Consider the following 22,460-nt stretch of genomic DNA (forward strand, 5'->3'; position numbering starts at 1 on the left):
TAAAGTCAAGATCTATAAATTTGTGGGAAAGATGAATTTAATTGCATTTAATTTAAAACTGTCAAAAAAGAGATCCCTGCCTCTTCTAATATGACAATATGAGAGCATCTCTATTTCCTTGAGCTGATTATATCTGTTGCTTGAGTTGTCATTTTTCAACACTGACAGCTCAGTTAGCATCCAAATGTAGAAAAAGGTTTTCATATGCACCACCACTGCGTGTTTAGTGTGATCTAACATATTAAAAAAAAACCTTTCTAGGATATCATATTATTTCTGTACTAATTTACTGCCAATTCTCTCACAACTGAGCAATGCTATGCACACCATGGCTTTCTTTTAGCCACTTTTTCAGAGATGCAGCATGAAAATCAAAAGAAAAACTGATAAATCCTTGAATGCATTTTCATGCACCAAGGAAGCGGCTAATGGTACACATCTCTTGTCTCTTGCCAATTTGACTTACAGTTTTGTTCATACTAACCTATCCTCATTTTTAGCATCTATTGGCCTCCCCGAGATGTTTTTCTTCAGTTTAAGCGTTGATGAAGATTTTTTTTTGTTTTGTTAGCTTTAGCTCTAGTTAAATATAATATTTCATTGTGTGTTTGCAACAGATTTCCAACCTTTTTGGGAAACAGTTTTACAGAAATTGATCAAAAAATATTCTGATTCAAGTTTGAGAATGACATGAAGTTTCCCATTAAGAGAGAAAACATCACTTTGTATCATTATAATTGATTCAGCCAATCTCCATGCAGCAATCCACCTCTGTCTTCTTTTGTTTTCTTTAGGGATGTTATAAAACATAAGTCCTGTTTGTTTTCCCTTGGCGTTATCACAACCGACCGCACAACATATAGACGGCATGATTACAATGTACTTCCGGTCTCAGGACGGTCTTAAAGATGGCGCCGCTGAAACACAGTGACGTCTCATGAAACCCATGAATATCCTGTTGCCTGTAGATAAAAACAAAGTTGATTTGTGGAAAATTGTGTGTATTATTACTACGTGCTTTGGTATTGAGTCATTGCTTGTTATGTGGACAAAAGCTAAAGATGTTTTTTAATCCATGATTCATACACTCAGTAATGCGTTGCAGTTTGATTTATTTGCAATCACTTGACGTTTTTCCCCTCACTAAAACTACATTCTCACTCACAGGTCCTCCCATTGCTCCTCTGTCATCTGCCATTAAAGTACACAAACAGGACTCTGATGCCCCCCCTGCTGTTACGCGGGAGGATCCTCCATCCGTGGCTGAGCCGTCCCGACCACGACCCTCCACGGTTACAGTTATCCACACAGGGACTAAATGACGCCAGGTTCCGCGGGAGGTGAGCTGGGAGACTACAGAGCTTTGAGAGTGGGGGAACAGGGAAAAACCTACCCCAGGCCTCGTTATTCAAAGTCGTCGCCCAGTTTTCCATCCCGCTACCTCCCATCTGTGTCTGCCAAAACATGGGAGGAAATTGAGGAGTGCTGGTTTGGCTCCATTTAGCATGGCTCAGCGTGGCACCCGCGGCTACCCTTCCTACTGTTACACAGACCTGGAAGTACAGGGGGGGGGCAGAAAACTCACCTGAAGTTGTCATTCATCAGGATGACTGTTGTCTGGCAGCGAAATGAGCAGCTGCCGTTGGAGACGCCACACTAAAAGAAACTTTTCATCAAAGCTACTGTCAGTTTTGACTGTAATGAGACGTTCTGCTGTATGCCTTGTGTAAATATCCTGCCTGGAACTGCTGTGTGGAGTCATGTTATGCAAGTGAAATATAAGCTTCAAGCTGTGGTAAATAATTGTGATCACCTGCATTCTGAACTTCTTATTGTTCAGATAGCTCTCGTTAATTTTCTGTGGTATTTGCTGCAATAGCTCACAGCGTCATAACTTCCAACAGTATGACAGTCAGTGTTGTGTCTTTGCTTTGTAGTGTAATGAGTGTTAAAAGTGAGCCAGAGGACGTGTGTTAATCATGGGGATTGTGAAGAGGATTGCACTTATGTATTGGAATATTTATTTTCTTACTATATATCATGAGTTTTGTAAGAGTACCACTTTGAATAATTTGTAAATGTATCGCAAGACTGGACTGAGAGCTCTTACAGTGTCTGATGAGGATATGGAATCAATAGTCGTTACTTTGTATTTGCTGTTTTATTTGAAGAATTCACTTTGACATGACTGTGAAGGCCGCCTGGACCACAGGAGGGCACCACGGGTTGTTGCTTTATGACTAGTTCTCAGGGATTTACAGGAACACGAACATGAAGCTAACCAAACACCTTTGCGTAATCAGACACTGCTCTTTCATCCAAATTGTTAAAAAGTTGCAGTCGCCTAAAACTGCATGTGGTATACTCCTGATGAGCCGCTGGGATTAATGCTTAATTGCTTTAAAATTATTATTACGAACGCTGTTTGTCCCTTTTAAACATTTTTAATTATATTTGGATGTAAAGAAAGTGTTAACCAGTGATGTGTGCATTCATGTCTGTAGTAATTGTAAAAAGACAAATGAATGCTAATGCTTCCTGGTTATTATCACTCCCCCCCGCAGAGTCGTGTCGGGGAGCTCTGTTGTGTACAGGTATTTGAAATATTGTGCTCTGCTTCTGCTCATGAAGTGGCTGCTCTGGGAGCAGCTCAGTTGCTCTGTGTTTAATCACTGTGCTTTCATACCAGCCTGTTGAATTTAGCAGAAAGAATATTTGTCCTTCTCTTTCCCACTCGCTCTCTGCAGACTTCCACACAGAGAGGAGAAGGGATCTGTTTGTATTTTTTTTCCTGTGGTACTTCTCTTTAATTACAATCACACAACATGAATGTGGGAAAAGAAAAAAACATAGAAAAGGTTGCCCAATGTTGAGGGCTTTGCCATCTTTACACATCTAAAAATGTAGTGAATATTAAAATGAACTTTGAACATCTGTAAATACAAAACTGTACAACAGTTGCCGGGGTCTTTTGTGTTCATTTTTGTTGACTCAGTTCATCAAAAGAAAGCAAAATATGAATAACTGAAAACGTAATTGTTTGCATGGAACATGTTTCAGAAATGTTCTCTGAAGTTGTAGATGCACATAAAAGAAACAGACCTGTTTGTATTGTTTTGTTTGTAATACAGGAAAATTAAGTGTTACACAAAAAAATGGCAAAAAACAACATGAAGTAGCCATCTTGAGGGCTTTGATGTTTGCAAGTCATCTGCAGAGTTTGGTATCTACCAATCAATATTCAGATTGCGTAAAAATAGATTGGATTGATCGTTCCCTGTTTATTTCTGCAGGACTGTTTGATTGGCAAAGAACACTTAATGGAGCAAGAATATTCTGGCAGATCATAAAAGAACCCCAAACCCTCTCTCCCACTGGCTAATGTTAAAGTTAAAGCCTGTCATTGGCTGGGCACTTTATATTGACGGAGTTCACAGCAGGTCTGCAAGGCAAATGGAACTGAATTTTAACTTTGTGTGATAATAAGAGACATTTTGTTTGAAGAAAGGGAACAAAAATCACTGCATAAGAACCTGAGGGGTCATAGTTTGGGCCTGTTTTGTGACATGTAGTCCAAGTTTTACTGGTTAATTATTGATGGCATGATGACTTCATAATTATTCCAGAGTATTTTTTTAATTAAATGTCAGGACATTGGTCTGTGCAGGGAGTCTTGATAAATGGTGTGCTGTGCAATAAGAAAACTAATCAAATTTTATCTGAAGTAAGTAGGTCATTATTGGAAACCGACCAACATCAGGAGTGAAGCTGTGCTGTATAGAGGAACTGGCTAAAGTACCTCTAAAGCAGAACTGCTAAACAATGGGACTCACTTCCTCATTCAAAGAATGACTAAATAGAATATTTCTGTCATGTTTGTTTTACTGGCTAATCTTGTGTAAAAATCTTCCAATACTTCAGAGATATAGAAATTGTAAAGATTTCACAAACTTTCAAAAACCACAGTTCTTTACAATTTCTGCAACGAATGCCAAAAATGTGCACATTGTGTATATGAATATATTCTAGTTTTAGTGAAAAATGACCAATTTAACTGTATCCAAAGTGAGATCAGACAAAACAATCAGATCTAAAATTCTCCAAGGATTTGGGGATTTTAACCTTTTTACAAAGTTTCTTGAATTTTAATCCTGATCAAATTTAATATAATTTATTTTTACTGAATATTATTAATACTTAAGTAATCAAAGTATAAATGCAAATTGATTAGTTATGTAATCGGTTACGTTTGGAGTAAAAATGACCAAATCAATGCTTCACATTGTATTGCTAGAAAATATGTATACATTTGCAAGCAACTTCTAGACTTACTCTGGAGCGAACAAAACAAAGGCAGAAAGTCACAACTTTCCTTAAAAATATGTCATCTACTTAACATTCATATTCTTAAAAGAGAAAAGCATGGCTAACAATGATTTACTCCTTAAGGCTTGGCAGCTGTCAGTTTGTGTAATCACATGTCTCCTACACCATCGTCTTAGATGGACTGACGGTTGTACTCGTGAGGGGGGTTCATCCCGTCATAGTGGAACTCCCTCCACTGTTCGGTGCTCTCTCTGGTCCTCTCATCTTGTTCTGGAAGATCGGGAGCATTTCAATGAATGGATGATCTTGCAAGTGAATTAACTCTCCTCTCAGCTGCCATCCCATATGGAAGGTCTACATTACCATCATTGTCTTCCTCGGCATAGCTCTCAAACTCATTCCTCTTCTCCTCATGAAACTCTCGCTTTCGTTCGTCTGCAGCCAAAACCTGCCTCTGCTCAGCTGCAAAACCAGCAGGGATGTTTTAGATTCAGTAGCTCTGCATGACATGCTAATTGGCCATTGACAAATCAGACAGGATGTAAATTAACAAACTTTTTAAATTAGAAAATAAAAATAGTCGTGCTTTCACTTGTTTTTCAAAAATGAAGCTTGAAAAACAAAACGGTGTAAGTTTAAGGAGAGTTCTTGCTCAGCTGCATTTGTGGGGTCTGTTGCAGCTGGAAGTACATGACAAAGGAGGGACAAATGTTCTGCATATTTTTAGACAGAGTTCTTTTGAAAGTTTGCCTCTGGCTCTAAAAACTGCATCATTAGGAAAGGAAACAAAGGAAGGAAAGGAAAGGAAAAGGAAACAAAGAACAGAAACAAACCCCACAGCTTATGTCACACTGTGTAGCCCCAGAAACAGTGAAGCAAAGAAGAAACATAATACTGATATCCACTGCAGTTTTTAAATGTGCATAATGCCTTGACTTCTGTAACTTAGATTGTTGAAACATCAACTCAAGAACTTATCATACACAGGATAAAGAGTATTGATTCATTATTGAACAATAGGGTCACTGTTAGAAAGGCCAGTGCAATTTGGATTAAAGGGCATTGTTTTCTGTCAGGAGTTGCTTTCTCTCCTCTTTCTTCTCGCTATGCTCCTTTTCATTTCTGTTTTCTCACCATCTTTTTCTGTCCTCTCTAGTCAGATCCAGCAATATTATGTAACGTCAGTAAAAAAAACTGTTATTCAAACAAAGCAAACTTGCAAGGCAGGCATCAGTCAGACAATAATTCTGCTTGATACGATTGTGGACAACACAAGTTTTTTATTGTCTTTTTTAAGGCCACCCCAAACATTACAAGCATTTGCAGCAGCCAATTTTTTTTTCAGTATGCTTGGGACCTGTAGCCTGTGCTACAAATTCACGGGCTCTCAAGTGGTGCGACCCAATAACCTAATATCCAACAACAGGTATTGCTTAATATTAAGTTTGAGCCAGTTTACTTCTATCTTGTGACATCCCTAGTGTACAAGCCCAGGAACAGGGTATACCCTGGACAGGCCACTAGACCATGGCAGGACCAACACAGAGAGATAAATAAACAGTTGTGCTCACACTCACTCCTTTCAAGAATTTAGAAACACCAATTACCCTAACTGTTTGTTTTGGGTTTTTTTTTTTGGTTTTTTTTTTTTTACCATGGGAGGTATCTGAAGTAACGAGAAAATTCATGCATGCACTGTGAAAAAATGCTAACTTTGCACAGAAGAGACCCAGCTGAGGTCTGGACCCAGAACCTGTGTTTTGAGGTGACAGTGCTAACCAACGATGTCAAATAAGATGTCAAATAGGAAATAGAATTGGAAAAAGATTAATACACTGACTTCTTTCATAAAGAAAAGCAAAGTGAAACAAAAGGAGGGTTCAAAGTCTACACATGCTCAGCCATCATCTATGGACTAAAATAATATAATTTGCAATGAAAAAAAACAAGGCTTGTCTGCTGTCTATATCTGTGAGACATACAATTATAAAATTTTTGATCATATTGATGTATATATTATGTATAAATTATGTATTGGTATTTCCCACAGCACCAACTTCTTTTGACACAGTTATCAGTGAAAGCTGTACAAGCTGTAGTAACAGAAGAAAAACAGCAGCTGGGAGAGGAAAGGTTTGGGATGGCAATGCTAACCTTTTTAAATGAAGGTTATGCCCTTTGACCTTTCTCAGCCTTCACAGCTCATGTTTGAGCTTGAACTGAGCACTGAGTCTCTTTCTGGGAAGTCAAGTCATGAGCGGTAAATTATATGACTGAACATGATTCATAGATTGACTTGGCAACACCTCAGCAGAGTAACTATTACAGCAATCTTTTTGCATTTATCTGAGAAATATGGCCATGCCAACCTGCTTATGGATCTGCTCTGGATTCTGATATTGACCTTTGGATGTGAAAAGGTTTGCCATAAAATTGTGCAATAACTCATCCACTGACTAAAACAGCAGATCTCTGTTTCAAATACTGCCCTTCGTACACTGTATTCACCTTCAGCAGAGATGCTTTTCTGTCGGTGCATTGCAGCAGAGGCTCTTCAAAAATGAACAGGTCGTTTGTCTTTTTTTTAAGTGTTTGTTTTCTTTTTTGAGCCCTGTCTATCTGAGTGTCGGCACATTCCACATTCAACTCCCAACTGCTCACCCACCCATCTCTGTCCATTCCCTGCTTTGTGCTCATATTATCCCTCCTTTAACTGCACAGTATCATGTTGTTGTCAGACACATGGCATATTACACAACTCCATTCAGGGCATCAGTGTGTGTTCTCACCTACCCGCTGGCACAACTGTATGAAAAACAGCGCAGTTAACTCGCTTGAGAATGTCAAACATTGCACAGTATTTGGATGCTTGTAAAGGGGAACGCTGACAGATGTGGACTAGTGTAAGTGTGTGTGAGCTCCATGCTGCCCTGTGGCTCCTTCTGCAGCAGAGAAGAAGGACTGAGGCGGTCTGTGGTTAGGCCAAGTCCAGAATACAGTCAACAGCTGCAGGCTACCACAGACCACTGTTAACATATTAGCTCACTGTGCAGTCAGGCAGCAAAAGATCTGAATCTTAAAAGGTCATTTCATCTATTACTGATGCCAGATATTTGATTTCATATGGCAGGGGGAATAAATCTGTCACTGTACCCTGTATTGTTAATTCATGGACTGTAACAAACTCTATTGTTAGCTCTGAGATTTGATACAGTTTCTATGAAATTTTCAAATGTGCAAACCTTCACCAGGAGCTTAAGATTTATTGACTTCTTTAAATTATTTTACATGTACAAAGATCATCAAACTTTCTGCATCGTGTAACAAAAGGTATCTAAGACTGACCAAAGTTTTATGTTAATTACAAATGAAAAGATGTCAAAAGATGTTATGTCAGGGACTGCATAAGATGAAATGAAATGAAATGAAATGTCTTTGTTGTTTAACGTTACAATAAGAATGTTGTAAGCTTAGTAAAATTAATTCTTATATTTAAAATTAAACTCCATTTTATATATGAGGAAATGGCAAAGAAAAACATGTCTGCAATCACACACACACACACACACACACACACAACTTGGCTGGCCAGACCGCTGCTAAGTGCCACAAACAAACGGATGGTAAACTCACCATTGATCTCATCCTGAGATTTCACAGCACGTCTGCTGCGTCTCCTGAAAAAGTTTGAGGCATCGGCCTCCTTCATGAAGATCCTCTTCAGTGGACCTGCAGTGGAAGCAGGTGGTGGTTCATCTGACAGCATTAAGGGATAAAAAAGGAGGACGCACAGTTCAAGAAATGCAGCTGATGCAGCTCCTCACCTTGTGGATCTTTAGCGCTGCCTATGCTGCTGGGCACAGCTGTGGAGTCAGCCTCTGGAGACACTGCGTTTGAGGACAAAATGTGAGCAATCTAAAATAATAAACAAAGCTTATACTGTCATGCTTACCTTTCTGTGAAATGCAAAGACATTAATAGGCTAATGTTACTTTTTTTTTTTTATAGAGATACTGTATAAATAAAAATCCTCATTTGGGTTAAATGAAAAAGAAAAATCCTGCATCAGACTCACAGGAAAGTGCAAATAGCACAGTGAGGAGAGCCAGGAAAGTTGCATATGTCCAAGACATCTTTGACTCTGTTTGAAATATTAAGAAATACCAGTACTCCAGGAGAGTAGACTCCTGACTAATACGAAGAGGTGACTAATACTTATGTGAGAGGTGGGTTTGAGTGGCTGCAGCAAGATGGACTGCTTGTAATGGAAGGAAGGGAGTGACCATGTAGATCTGATAAGAAGCTGAATCCAACAAAAAGCATGGAAAGGTTTCCATGTGATAGGGAGGTGCTAAGGGTTTAATTTTGAAAATTTTTTTCATTTTCAAGCCATTCTAATTACAACTAAAGTAATCCAAATGAATGCCCAACAAGACTTTCCATGAGTATTAAAAAACTGTGCTTTTCTGGTCAGAGAAGGGAAAAACACAAGTTTCAGAAAAGAAATTCCACCACAGGCTGAGTATGTTGCACTTGCCAAAGTGATTCCTGCACTTGTCATGAAGAAGATGGATGAGAGACAAGAAAAATTCTGAATTTTCAGGGGGAAATAAGTGGCCAAAACCAACTGAAATCTAGAGCTAGAGCAGACTTTCTTGCCAGATGTCTCCTTTGCACATGAAGCTGAAATGGGCCCCCTCAACAAGGCCACTCTCTCTCTCCTCTGTATAAAGTTGTGCTGGAAAGTATGCAGTCTTCTGTTTGCTTGACTTTTTTCCAAGCTGAACTCTGGCTAAGCCCCAAAAAAGGGTGAATGTTTAAATTGTTTTGTCCGAGGTGGTGGGGATTTTGCTTTAGGGAGAGAGAGGAAATTATATGGAGAGGTGTGAAGGTGTGCAAGGAGAGAGATTTTTTGTCCATTTAAATGTGAAAAGTTTTATACCCTGACAATTGTAGTTCATTCTCGCATAAAAAAGATAAAATTTGAAGCAAATTAGGACACTGTTTTTAAATATACCACTTAGTCTAAATCTTTAATATTCATTCAAACATTGTATTTAACACATTTGAATTAAATTTGAAAGTATTTGAGAAACAATGCAATGCAGTCATTCATTCATTCTTTATCCTAACTGCTTAATCCAATGAAGGGTCGCGGGGAAGCTGGAGCCTATCTCAGCACTTTTTGGGCGAAAGGCAGGCAACACCCTGGACAGCTCGCCAGTCCATTGCAGTGCAATGCAGTCACAGTTCTTTAAAGATAATATATGTGATGTAAATAGGTTTTCTTTCTTTCATTCTTTTTTGTGAATATTGAAAAAGAAGTAGGCTACTTATTTTTATGCAACAGTCAATGACTAACTTTTCACAGAAAGTATCTTTTTTTGCAACAAAAAATGCACCACTGTGTGCCTTTTTGTCAGTTCACATACATTATTAGAAACAAAAGAGAAGTGCTGCCTTCTCCCATCAAACGAAGTCTGTTATGTCCCACTCCAGTGTGAATTTGCCTGTTGTCCACCAAAGGCTTCAGTTTGTTGTGAAATATCTTCACGTATATGTGGAGAACTTCATGATTTCTTGCAGTAGGGGTCCCTTTGGGGCCGCGCTGGTTGTCTGAGTTTCCCCTCCGTACTGGCCGCTAGGTGTCGCTGTTTCCCCGCTGACACCTCGGTGTGGTGGCAGAAGGCAGCGTCAGCTGGCAGGGAGGACAGATCAACTAGTAATCACCACCGTCCTTCACTCTGCTACAGTCTCAACGACGGAAACCCCAACGACAGCACTTCCTAATTTCTATTGGGAGATAAACTTTAAAGCCCAAAGAAGAAGCCATGGTGCTGGACGCGACAGCCCTGCGGAAATAGGCGACAGCGCCGAGCAGAAAGTAGCGACCACGCAGAAACCACAAAGAAGGAGTAGGTGTTTTATTTTTTTCACGCGCCGAGAGAAAAACGGCATCCGGCCTGAGAAGAAGCTCCGAGGTTGGGGACTCCGGTCGGAGCAGCATTAATCGCTTCTGGTGAGAATCTTGATATTTTCTCTAAATGTATGTGAGTTTCTGTCATTTTAACAGAATGAAACAGGGAACAAAGCAGGAGTTGGAGCCGGGAAACATTCCCAGCAGCTTGCTTGTATGTATGTAACAATGTAGCAATATTTACTTCACAGCAGCTTCAGTTTGAATGCAGTCGTTTTCAGAGTGACCTGACCTTAAACATGTTGATAGGTTAGTTACATGTTGCCCAATGATTGCTAAAATGAGTTCTTAAGGGTTTGTAGTTTGTTCACAGTTAAAACATTTGAGGTAAATTTGTTCATACCTCTGAGCTGCACAAACAGTCGGCGGGGTGGTTGTCATTAAATTGTAGGAGGTTGGGTTGCAACAGGGAGGGTTTACTGGCCGCTCTGGCGTGTATCATCATGCATAGGCGATACCAAAACACTCAGTGACCCACATTTCTGAGATGTCCTGTCTTTCTGGTCCACATTCTTTTACCAGCAACTCCTCGGAGCTCCGTGCAGACTGTACCAGTCTCTGAGCTCACTCTCAGCCAGCATGGGCAGCTTTTAAGCTCTCTCAGCTGCTGTATGAAGGCCTGGACAGGAGCCTACGTGGAAACACTTGGAGAAAGTCCCCTACAGTTGCCACGAATCTCCCCCAGCTTTCTAGTTAATGCATATACTCACCTTTTCTTCCTACAGGGAATTAGCAGGATGTGCCACAGGAATGCAGACTTTTGAATTGAGTTGTAAGGCACCTGGAGTCAGCAGTCTTTGGACAGACTATTAACCATAAAGTCCTGTAGTTTTGGCTGGTATTTACTCAGTGCAGAGTAATGCAACAGTTTCATAAATCTAACTTTTGCATTGATGCAAATGCTTGTTTTAACTTATGATATTCCTGAGAAGTTGGTTTCATTTAGTTTCACTTAGGAAAGTGAAATCTATCTCCAGTTTATATTTGCCCTGATAAATATTGATTTGATGACTCAATAATTTTTTTTTTTTTTTTTTTTTTTTTTAAAATACATCTCACCATAAACCACAGTCTTCTGTGACAAAACCAGAATTGATATCCCTCTTTGTAAGATTCCTATAATGGCAGAGATGGCTATAATGGTCATTACGCTTCAAATGAACTCTTTAGTTTTGGTAAGTGTACAAAGTAAGTAAGTGCATCCAAGAGGAAATTATGCACACTATTATAAATGTAATAAAACTATATGCTGAAGACCAACAGGTAATTGAGACTTAATTACTGGGCTTCTATAATTAAACTTGGTTGCTGTCAGTCTGTATTGTTTGTAAAAAAAAAACCCATATATATTGCACATTATGTTACCTGAATTTCAGGGCCAATAGGAGAGACTGTGTTTGTGTTTTAGATGCTCTGTAGCATTCATACAGAAATTGTTTGTATTAGAGAAGGAACCAGCCGGCTGTCGTAGCAGCTGTACATGAATTTACTGAAAAGATGGCGAGTTGTTTCTAAAACAGTGCCAGATCCGAAACTGTATCAAAAACACCTTGTTCTGGTGATAAGTTAAAGCCTTGTCTACATCTGTTTGCAATCTTTAATGTTTTCTTGGTGGCTGATTCACTGAACTTTCTCTGATTTCCTGTAAAAGGTTTCAGTTTGACAACCGCAAGCTGCTGAACTTCCTGACAACATGTGTGATACTGAGGACCTTTCCAAAGTGTGTGAGCTTTGAGCTGGCAGCCCCCACTGTTGGGTTCAATGCCTGCAGGAGGGCGGGGAACTGCTGGAGGACTGTGTGGTCATGTGTGTTGGTGTGGCGTTGGGTTGTTCCCTTGGTGAAAGCCTTGGGGATGGTGGTGGCAGGGTAATCTGACCCACTGTGAAACAGCTGTAGCCACGCAGTGCTGATCCCCTGAGTTCCAGTGCAGATCAGATGATGGTCCAGTATGTGAATGGGTGTGTGCACGGGTGTGTTAGCGCTCATATGAGTGGACTTGATTACTTTGTAACTATATATCCTGTGTTGATTCTTAGCCTTCTTTTACAAAATATTTAAGTAAGTCTTTGGTTTTGGGGACTAAAGGCTATTAAAACATTTGGTTTGTGTGGACTTGTGTCCCTTACGGGGACAAATAACATGTTTCTTTGAAATATTAGGTGAAGAATAGTTGCAAGGTTAGTGATAGGTTAGAGTAAGTCTTCAACCGGTGAATGTAAGCATGCCCTCTGAAATCATGGAGGCGCAACTGTGGTTAGCCCATGTTAGAGCTGCAGGCCAAGACAGCTGGCTGAAGGTTAATATGTCACTGCTCTCTTGGGAGCAGCTGCTATGTCACAGGCACCATTCCTGTCTATAGATAGCCATGAATACAAACTCTTCCTCTTTTCTTTGCTGTGGTAATGCCGACATGCAGTCAGATCTCTCACATGCATACATACCACTAAACAAATGCTGCTGCTGCTGCTTGCAATTTTGGCTGCCTCCACTCCCCAATTCTTTGTTATGGTCTGATTTCAAGTGTTGGCTGATGCCATAGACCCAGATCCAGCCTGGAGCCAGCTGGATGAGAACCTGCCTCGGCAGAAATGACTTACTCTGCATGTCTGTGTGGTCATCTTTCGCAGCAGAGTCTGAGACAGGTGCCATCTTTTGGCCTTATTTCCCGTCACTCTCAGCAGGATTTGCTGGCGCTGCTCAAACCCTCGTCTGGACTTTATTTTGAGGTGCACATTCATTCACCCTGTTGTTATTACAGCCAGGGAAGCTCTGCATATTTGAGATGCATTGTGTGATGTGCCCATAATTAAGTCCTCTCTGGTTTAATAAAAATCCATGTGAGATCACTGGGGCTTTTTATTAGCTAAATTTAAAACCCCCCTCTGATTAGTAGATCTTATGTTTTTCTAATCAGACATTGTTAAACTAGAGCACTGGCAAACAGGTAATGATAAATGCTTGTCTGCTTTTAACTCGCTTACCTTCTCAGTGAACTTAGACAACCTTGCTGAATGATTTGTGAACTCTGAAATGCTGAAGTTAACGATTAAAATGTGTGCCTGTTTTGATAGGCAATCGATGCTTTAACAAGAAATCTCAAATGCATGCTGATAGCGTTTTTTTGGTGTGACAGTTTGCAGTTTCCTCTTTTCTCTACTTAGAATTTGCATTCTCATAGACTTTTAACAAACCAAGGGACTTGAGATGTTTGCTCAGACTAAGAATTAAGGCCACAACTTTGTGACACTCTGAAATAGCAGCTGCAGCTCATAATAGCCAATTTATTTTACATCAGACAAAGAAAAGCTCATCTTTGCAGCTGAAAAACTATTTCTTTGTACAGGATTTTCTGTATTTTGTAAAAATATACATGTCAGATCTGATGTAGCCTAATTTAGTAAATAGTGTGGAAGCTGCACTCAAAGACTATCAGATAAAAGTCGTTTGAAAATGAGATCAAGCAGGGTTGTCTACAAGAGTCCCTGGCACATAGGCTGCCAGTTACAAAGTCTTTGATATGGATGCTGATTTCTGATGACACTATCCTGTCATCTTGCCTCAGATAGGTGGGGGCCTGGCCGGTTGTTCCCATTTAAAAGCCATGAAGGAGCTGCTGCAGTGAGGATGAGTGTGAATGAGCAGTAGAGGAGAAGGAGGCTAATTGTTGCTCTCTCTGATGCTAATGGTGGCCTCACAAACAGGGACAGGTGACTGGAGTCAGGCTTGGATCAGATACATAAGCAGTTATCTACAGTAATTAGCCAAACAGAAGATTGGAATAATCAGGCTTCCTCAATAAATTCAAGGCATCTTTAACCCATAAAGACCTGACCTATGGAAAAATGTTAAAATAAGTAACATTTTCTGAATATGAGGTCTTTATTTATCCCTTTAACAAAATATAAAATAACAATTTACTAAAAAAAATGTAGGGATATTTACCATTATTATAATTTATTTTAACCGTGTGATATGTCAAAATATGCGTGGTGTAATCTTCTGTTTTCTGGTGTGCATTGAGAGTCAGAAGAAAAAAATCAGATTGTGTTCCACAGGAATTTGAGCAAAGTTTGTACCTTAAAGTGATGCCAAATGTCTCAGAAACTGTATGTATCATATATGTCACACTGGATCCTTATGGGTTAGGTACATGCACATAAATGGTTTATTAATTTAAGGGGGTAATAACACACCTTAAGTGACATGTAGTTGTTAAATTTCAAAGATCTAGGCAAAAAGATTCTTGTCTCATGGATGAAGTAAGATATATGCTGTTGACTGTCAGTATGTCAATTTGTCTGTACTGGAATTGAGTTTGAAACTATTCTCGGTTAAAATCTGGTCATCTTTTTTTCATTAACGATAGATGCCAACCACATACATTTATCAAAAAAAAAAAAAAGATCAGATTGAAAAAAAAATTCTTTGACACAGGTCTGCTGCCTGACAGATGAAATCTCCTGATCTCAGCACCCTGCTCTGAACCCAGCTGGTTCTCATGGCACAACTCATACCGGCCTTTCATCCCATTCACAAAACACAGTCATGCAAAGTACAAGTGAAGTTGTTTTTATTCAAACATTGTGGCTCGTTTTAAATTAATTCTTTAACCTTTTATTTAACGATGTTTATTCAAGAAGTTGATGCACTGGAATGTTTACTTCTCAGATGAAAGAGGTAAAGGAGATACCTTGGATTTCTGTGACAAATGCTATTGACTATAAGTACCTTTTCATAATGATATGCCTCCATTTTAAATGTCAAACTAATAGCTTGTAGTGTTGAAATAATGAGGCAATCACACAACATACTGTTATACACATTTAATCAAGCTAAAATGTCAAATTTTCTCCTTTTTTGTCTTTCATGTCAGTATTTTTTCCATTTGAAATTTTAATATCTTTTGCAAGTGGAAAATTTTAGGTTTTGTGTTTTAGTATGGAAAAAATGGATTACATAAGATTAGTATTATATTTAATGCAAAATGCGTCCCTTTTTCTGATTTATCAACTGGGACTGGAGCTGGCTTCTGGCCACTAAAATACTTGTGACAAGACATGTATGTTTTCATGATATCACAGGCTAGTTTAATGAAGTATTGTACTTATGAAATCAGAAGTCCAAAATCCTCCTTCATTTTAGAAGCAGAAAAGCAGGGAAAGCAGCAAATTCAAACATCTGAGAAGCTGGAATGGGGAAAAACAAGTAACAAATGTAAAATATTTGTTAGATGACATTAGGCTACTGCTAAGCTTATTCCTCAGTATATACAGTAATGTATCAGCAACTTGCAGTACAGTACATCTACTGTCTTGACTGCAGGTAATTTTGGACAACAGTTTTAGCTTGGAGAGGAGCAGGCCTGTCATTCAAGCTGGTGTAATCATAGCAGCAGTGTTAATCAGCCATTGCTGCATCTTATTGCCTGTGAGACCCGTGGCTGTGCGTCACTGGTCTGGCTCCCAGCAGCAGCAGCAGCAAGCTCTGGCTGAGGTGTCAAATCATACATCAGCACTGACCTGTCAGTACTACTCAAGCTTCCGTAAGGCGGACGTCACGTATGTCAGGTGTGATAGGAGGGTGAAAGAATAAATGTGTCAGAAAGGACAAAAAAGAAGCAAATTTCCTGACACACTTTGTGATGATCAAACATATTTTACTGTTAAAAGCTTCACCTGAAGGGTGCATGCTCGCCTGCTTGCCATGCTCAGCACCATGCAGTACCCCACTTCATTTCTTGAAAAAAAAGCCCACTTTTTACTCTGCACAAAGCTGCCTTTATGCAAGACCCTTAAAATGGAGCCAGCTCCTTCACTCATGTCCTCATTGTCTTGGCCAGGTTGAGAAAAGGCTGCTCTTTAGAAACCCAAGGCTGAGCTCATCTGTGAATCATGCCAACTGTCACGCTTATTCTCTGTCTAGTTCCATGTGAGGGAGGCAGCCGGGGAGAAGAGGTAGGTGTTTTCTGGGGCCCCTGTTATCCTGGAGGCAGTGATGTTCCGATGTTTGCTGAACCCAGCAGGGGTCACGCATGGGCTATGACCTTGTTTTTTTTCCCGTTTTCTTTGCGGTCCAGACAGCAGTCACCGCATGGCGCTTCATATTGCAGAAGTGCACCAACTGCACTTGCTCACAAGTGGCTGCAGCAAAGAAAAGACTGAGTCTACACAGAGCATATGGTTATTGTCCCCCCCACTGCAGTGTCTATAGCATGCAGTCCCCCCAACCCCCCAGCCCTCCCGCTTATTTGGCTGTATTCACTTTACCATCTCCTGTTTACTGTATAGCTTGACAAATGTGTTTGTTAAAAGAAATGTCATGGCAAGCTGAGGTGATGAAAATACAGACGTGGTTAGGGCATAAAATGGAGGCAATCGGGAAATCAGCAGGCATGCAGACTCCTGCAGTGCTCTGCATTTTCAACATGGAAAAAGCAGCAGGGGTTGCCTTGGTAACAAATCCCAAACCAGCACAGTGCTCGGACCCCTCCATTCCACACACCCCACTACCCTCTACTACTACTACTCCTCCTCACCCTCCTCCTAACTCCTGGCCATCCCCCACTGGTCTGGAGCTCAGACCTCAGACCAGCCTACTTACGGGAGCAGGGATAAAGCTTGGAACAGGAATCATGTCCAAAGCTTCACACTCGATCCCAGAGCAGACACATGAGCCAGCAGATATGGATGCACTGGAGACAGCCCCCCCCCACCACCTCTTTTGTTTCTGCCACCAACTTTCCACTGAGAACTCTCAAAACGAGACTCATCTGTTGTGTTTTAGGTCATATCTGGTGATTTATAAGATGTGTTCCCTCATATACATTCATAACTTAATAGGGGATTCTGAATATCACCATGGAAACTGGAGAGAGATCAAAAGCAACAACCAACAGTGAAACCTTGTCAGCTTATCCTGATTTGGCATCACGTAATCCAGATTTGAGCTTATCTCATTGATTTTAAACACAACCAAGGATTTTGGCCGTACAGAGTAATATCAGTAATATCAGAATTACAGTAGGGCTGCGACTAACAGTTGTGGTTGTTATTGAGTAACCTGTCAGTAGTTCTTCTGAGTAAACCCTTTACACACACACACACACACAACACTGGAGGGAACAAATGTCTTTTCTCTGATTTGTAGAAATCCAATGAATATGTTTGTTGATTATTGAAATTTATTTTGCATTTAACAAGAGTCTTAATGGGTGAGTTTCCTCCTTTGGGCCAAAATTTTCACACACATCTTTTAAATCAAGAGTTTTTCTGTTTTTGTTTTTTTTTTTTTTTTTTACCTTGGGCTGTGTATGAGACTCACGCAGCAGAATAAGTAACACACTGAACTGTTCAGGATATGACGGACCACTCACCCATGCTAGAGCTGACGTGTCATGAGGCAGAACTGACTGATTTGAAGCTGTTATGACAGTCGAGGTGAAAATGTTATGTCTCATACCCGCTCCCAAAAAGTTTGATTGTGTTTTGACGAAAAGCAGAGAATGAAAGTAAGAATATTTGTATCTGAAAAAGCTGCGCGAGATGATTCTGTTTTGGAAAAATATCAAACAAGTGTGTCATTATGAGATGACGTTGACAGCCTAAAATAGTTCAACACAACTTCTGTGCCATCATTTCTTCACTTACAGGAAGCATTTCAAGATGCTGTCTAGCAGTTCATTCAATGGAATCCCCTGGCTTTAATGTAACTTGATATCACTCTGTCTTTTACAATGATCTCTCAGCTATGAAGATGTTATTACACTGCAAGAGCCTGGGACTCCAACAGAGTCCCAGTTCTGCTTCACCAGAACTGGATACCCCTATTGGCCTACTTGCTGTGAAATTGTCTGTCGCAGGGATGAATGCAGCCTCTATTTTGCTGCAGAAGCTGAAGGATCCTTAAGGAAATGTTGCTTATGTGCACACTTGGAGGGTCTAAACTTATTTTGATAACAGTGCCGGTGTCAGTCAGGTTGTAGTTCTTAACAATAAAAAATATAAAGGGGTCTTGATATTCTCAAAGTAGAAACAATACGTTTTCATTGCACTCTGTCCATTAGGAATTCCACTTCAGGCGATTAACATGTTACATCACACAGCTTATTGATGCTCACAATCAGGATTTTTGCCATTGTAACACTAATTGAAGTTGTGAATGTGTGAAATTTTGTTGTATAGTCTAATCATTTGGTTGCTTTGTTTAATGTTTTGCTTTGCGCTGTCCTCATTGGCAATGGCCTAATGGCAAGTTCAGTCGCACAGTAAAAGAGATCGGGCTCACCGCTGCTACAAACTCAGTATGAATACTTTCTTTTTAAAAATGATAATAGTTGCTTTAAACTCTGAGTAATACAGAATTTCACAGTTACCATAAATTAAATATAGGTTGTGATTTTACAAGGTAAAAATTTTAAAGTGGCACATGTTTACTTCACTCATGTTTTCATTTTGATGCATTATTGTTTTGAAGTTTGCCTTGTTGAGCCAATATTTTCTATCAGTTTCCACAGTGACAGTTGATCAGCCTGCATTGTCAGTTTCAAGATCAGACAGGTTGATAGATGGAATGAAAATACATTTTTTTTTACCTTCAAAGAAATTAATCAGAATAAGACACACACCCATGCACATGTTCAACCAGTTGAACTATCCAACATCACCAATATCTATCTGTATTTTCCCAAATGTCAGAGGACCATTAAGGAATCACTGTTTTGCTCTTTTTTGTGGTTGGAAGTTGAGCAGGTTTGTGAAATTTTACAGTCATTTGGCAGATGCCTTTGTCCAAAGCGCCTTGCATATGAGAAACAATCAATTGACTATAGCAATTAACCTAACATGCATGTCTTGTGGGTGGGAGGAAGCCAGAGCACCCGGAGAGAACCCAAACATACTCGGGGAGCAAATGCAAACTCCACACAGAAATGCCCCCCAGCTGAGGCTTGAACCAGCAACCTTCTTGATGTGAAGCCGCAGTGCTAACCACTGCCCAAAACTTGCACAAAACATGGAATGAAGCTATGTTTTATATTTATTTATCAACAAAATTGCAAATGGTCTTGAAAAGCAGCAGAAAAAAAAGAAATATAAAAAAGATGTATTTCCACTATGTTGAAATAGACCACTACTACACAATGTACAATAATCTCCCAGAATAGCTGGGATATCGTTTCATATTTGGTAGGACTACAGTCAGTCATGCAAGCTTGTTGTCTGTTGTTTGCCAGCTCAGACCAGATTGCTGTTAGTCATGTCATTTAAGTCTATCATCTAGTTTTTTTCCCCCCCCAAGTATCCTTTATATGTATTATAAGCCATAAACACAGTAAGTGAGAATATACTTTTGTTGTTGTTTATCTATTTATGTTTTTAAATTATTTTAACATATTCATTTAACTTTTATTATTCAGGTCTTCTAAATATGCCCCAAAAATTGCAACAGAATCTTACGTTTTCTGTGATTGAGACAAGTCCTGAGTATTAGCTGACCTGTATTACTGGGCAACATCTGTATTTACAGATTTAACAATAACATTTGGGATATTCTCTGAAATATTATTATTTTTCATGATTCTCCACAAAGGAATACATTAAAAAAAAAAAAAAAAAAAATGCATGGAGTGATTTTAAGATGTATCACTAAATGTTTGTCAATGGTGTGGCTTTAATCCCATGTTTTACAAGACCCTCTGTCATTTTTGCAGCACATCTGTCAAAGTACAAATCACAAAAGTAAAAAAAATAAAATGTCCCCACATTTTCCTGTGATGTGGAGTACTCCAGCAGGTAAAGACTAAATTCAAGTATGATATTTGAAAAACAGAAAGCTGTCTGTATGAAAATGGTTGACAAGCAGTGAACCCTGTGGGGGGTTTTAACACTCAGGTGTTTTCAAGTCTGGTTTTACTCATTAGCATCACAGACGGAAACATGTCCAGATCTGTAGGAGAAGTAGAGCCAGGGTTTTTACATGAGGTCACAGGGCGAGGCTGTTCGTAATCTACCAACATATTCTTTCTTTATTTGGAAACTGTTCTTTTCTCCCCACGCATACTATCAAATTGGATTTTTTATGGCACATATCTAGACACACACATATACTCTAAGAGCCTGTAAACTCTCATTTAGCCTGTATTTCTCTCACACAAACACACTGTAAATGGAGTTGGAATGTGTGATGTGGACTCGATGTGGCACAGACTAGTCCTGCACCATTCAGCTCTTAATCCCCCTGGTTTAGGATTTGCTTTTACAGTCCGATGTGCCAGGGACCGCACTCTAAAGTCACCCGTAAGAATCTCTCACCGACCTGTCATGGTTTCCCAGGGGGAGGAATGTGAAGTGATATGCCCGAACGAGCTGAGTCATAATTAACATCAGTGTTGACTGGTGAGTCTTTTCTTCTCAGCGGATTCTTGATGATCTAACCACGTTTTTATGCATGGCACGGAATTGGGAAACATGACAACAGGTGGATGTGGCGTTGCGGTAAAAGACAGTTTATGAAACTGATTCTAGTGAGTGAAATGTCAAGGCCTGTGTCAACAAAGCTGCTTGCAGACGGAGTGTTCCTCTGAAACCAACACAGACGCTGTCGTTTCTTATCACTGTCTTTTGTCAAGGGTTAGATTTTTATTTTTTTTCCTCTGGTTTCACCATCAGGCCTCCCCTTCCTGAGAGCTCCATGGAAAAGATGAAGCGGTTCAAGCGACGTCTTAGTCAGACACTGCGAGGCAGCCACACCATCGACGAGTCTCTGTCTGAGCTGGCGGAGCAGATGACCATTGAGGAGAACGGCCTGAAGGACAGTGGTAAGCTTGTTTGTTAATGATGACTTGTATAATGTGTTGTGCCAAAGTGGGTTTTTAATCTGTATTCCCTTTTTGATTGCTCAGTTGTTATCATTTGCATTCTTTTACATAACCCAGGACTCTCTGTGGCGATTTAATGGCTCTTAATGATAATTCTCTCATCATTGTTTTTGCTCTTTTCTTTTCACCAGATTGGTATCCTTAATTGTTTACAATGTTGTTAGAATATTAAAAAAAGAGCTTTGGCTTAATTTTCTGTTTCTAGAGACCAGGAAGAGATGTAACATGATGCACCATAAGTTCACATGCAGACTATAGTCTTCATATCAGTTAAACTTGATTTGTTTCAAAATATTTCTCTTGGTCTGACATCCTAGTTTGTGTAGTAGAAGTAGCAGAGTTTCTTAATGATGACATTGGTTTTGGAAGATTTTATGGATTAATGTGATCTAGTAACTTCATCAACAATTACTTATTAATCTATTAACATTTCCTCATAAATTGATATGTGTGTGTGTGTGTGTATATATATATATATATATATATATATATATATATATATATATATATATATATATATATAAAATATACTTTTAAAATATTGTATGCATATTCATGTTCAGAGTTTCTATGTTATCTTGCTCTCAGGATCAGACTTTAGCAATAAGCAAATAAATTAAATGAAATGAGAATGAAAAACACTTTATTCGTTTTTGAGGGAAATTACATTGTTGTAGTATTTTTTTTTCTCTAAAACCGTTTGATGGTAATAAATGACCAAATACAAACATGGATCTTTACAATTATATTTCCCACAATACAAGCAGATTATAATGTGATGTAAACCATAACAAAATTGATACATTAAGTAAAGGCCAAGTTGAACACAGCAGCTGCTGCCAGTCAGAAAGGAAAGCTCAGAGTTACTTGTTTAGTAGGCTGAGTTTTTACATGTGTTGATTGTTTATCTTAAACAAAACCTGTTTCAGAGCATGCTTTACTGCACAGGTCAACGTTTTTGTTTAGATATGACAGGGCTATCATGGGTAGAAAACTAAGAACACTGAGACTGGATGGAGTTTCTATGAAAGAAGAGACCTGAACCCAAGAACTCCAAAAGTTACTCTAGATTATTTGAGATTTTTCTAAGAGCAAGAAATCTTAATCGCACCTTCCTCCAACACTGAAGATAATCTGATTTAATAATCAAAGACAACCAGGTTGCTGCATAAAAATCTCTGCACATTTCCATGAGGAAGTCCACATCTGAAACTCTATTTACTGGCTGAATTTGAATAGATTTCATTTGTACAGTACTTTTATTTACATTTTAGTCCTTTTTT

The 22,460-nt window shown here is 39.3% G+C and overlaps 3 protein-coding genes across 3 annotated transcripts in view; 2 read left to right on the plus strand and 1 right to left on the minus strand.

The window, feature by feature from the left end:
* camk1db (calcium/calmodulin-dependent protein kinase 1Db) overlaps nt 1-1,322 on the plus strand; it is a gene marked incomplete at both ends in the record, with an annotated part of 32,200 nt that extends 30,878 nt beyond the window's left edge. Inside the window, one exon of the mRNA XM_079253508.1 lies at nt 1,168-1,322. Within this exon, the coding sequence (XP_079109634.1) occupies nt 1,168-1,322 (155 nt within the window). The remainder of the gene's footprint in view (nt 1-1,167) is intronic.
* A 3,176-nt stretch (nt 1,323-4,498) lies between these two features.
* ucmab (upper zone of growth plate and cartilage matrix associated b) lies at nt 4,499-8,459 on the minus strand (the record flags this gene model as incomplete). Its single annotated transcript, XM_079253651.1, has 5 exons — nt 4,499-4,596; nt 4,690-4,788; nt 7,960-8,055; nt 8,151-8,213; nt 8,402-8,459. 5 exons carry the CDS (start codon nt 8,457-8,459, stop codon nt 4,499-4,501), a joined length of 414 nt encoding a protein of 137 aa, XP_079109777.1.
* Nucleotides 8,460-10,088: 1,629 nt separating this feature from the next.
* LOC306765909 (cyclin-dependent kinase 17-like) overlaps nt 10,089-22,460 on the plus strand; it is a 31,616-nt gene continuing 19,244 nt past the window's right edge. Inside the window, exons 1-2 of the mRNA XM_079253447.1 lie at nt 10,089-10,345; nt 20,969-21,117. Coding sequence (XP_079109573.1) covers nt 20,991-21,117 — 127 coding nt within the window. The 5' untranslated portion in view covers nt 10,089-10,345; nt 20,969-20,990. The remainder of the gene's footprint in view (nt 10,346-20,968; nt 21,118-22,460) is intronic.

The sequence above is a fragment of the Telmatherina bonti genome (assembly GCF_933228915.1).
Source record: "Telmatherina bonti genome assembly, chromosome: 2".
Lineage (NCBI taxonomy): Eukaryota > Metazoa > Chordata > Actinopteri > Atheriniformes > Telmatherinidae > Telmatherina > Telmatherina bonti.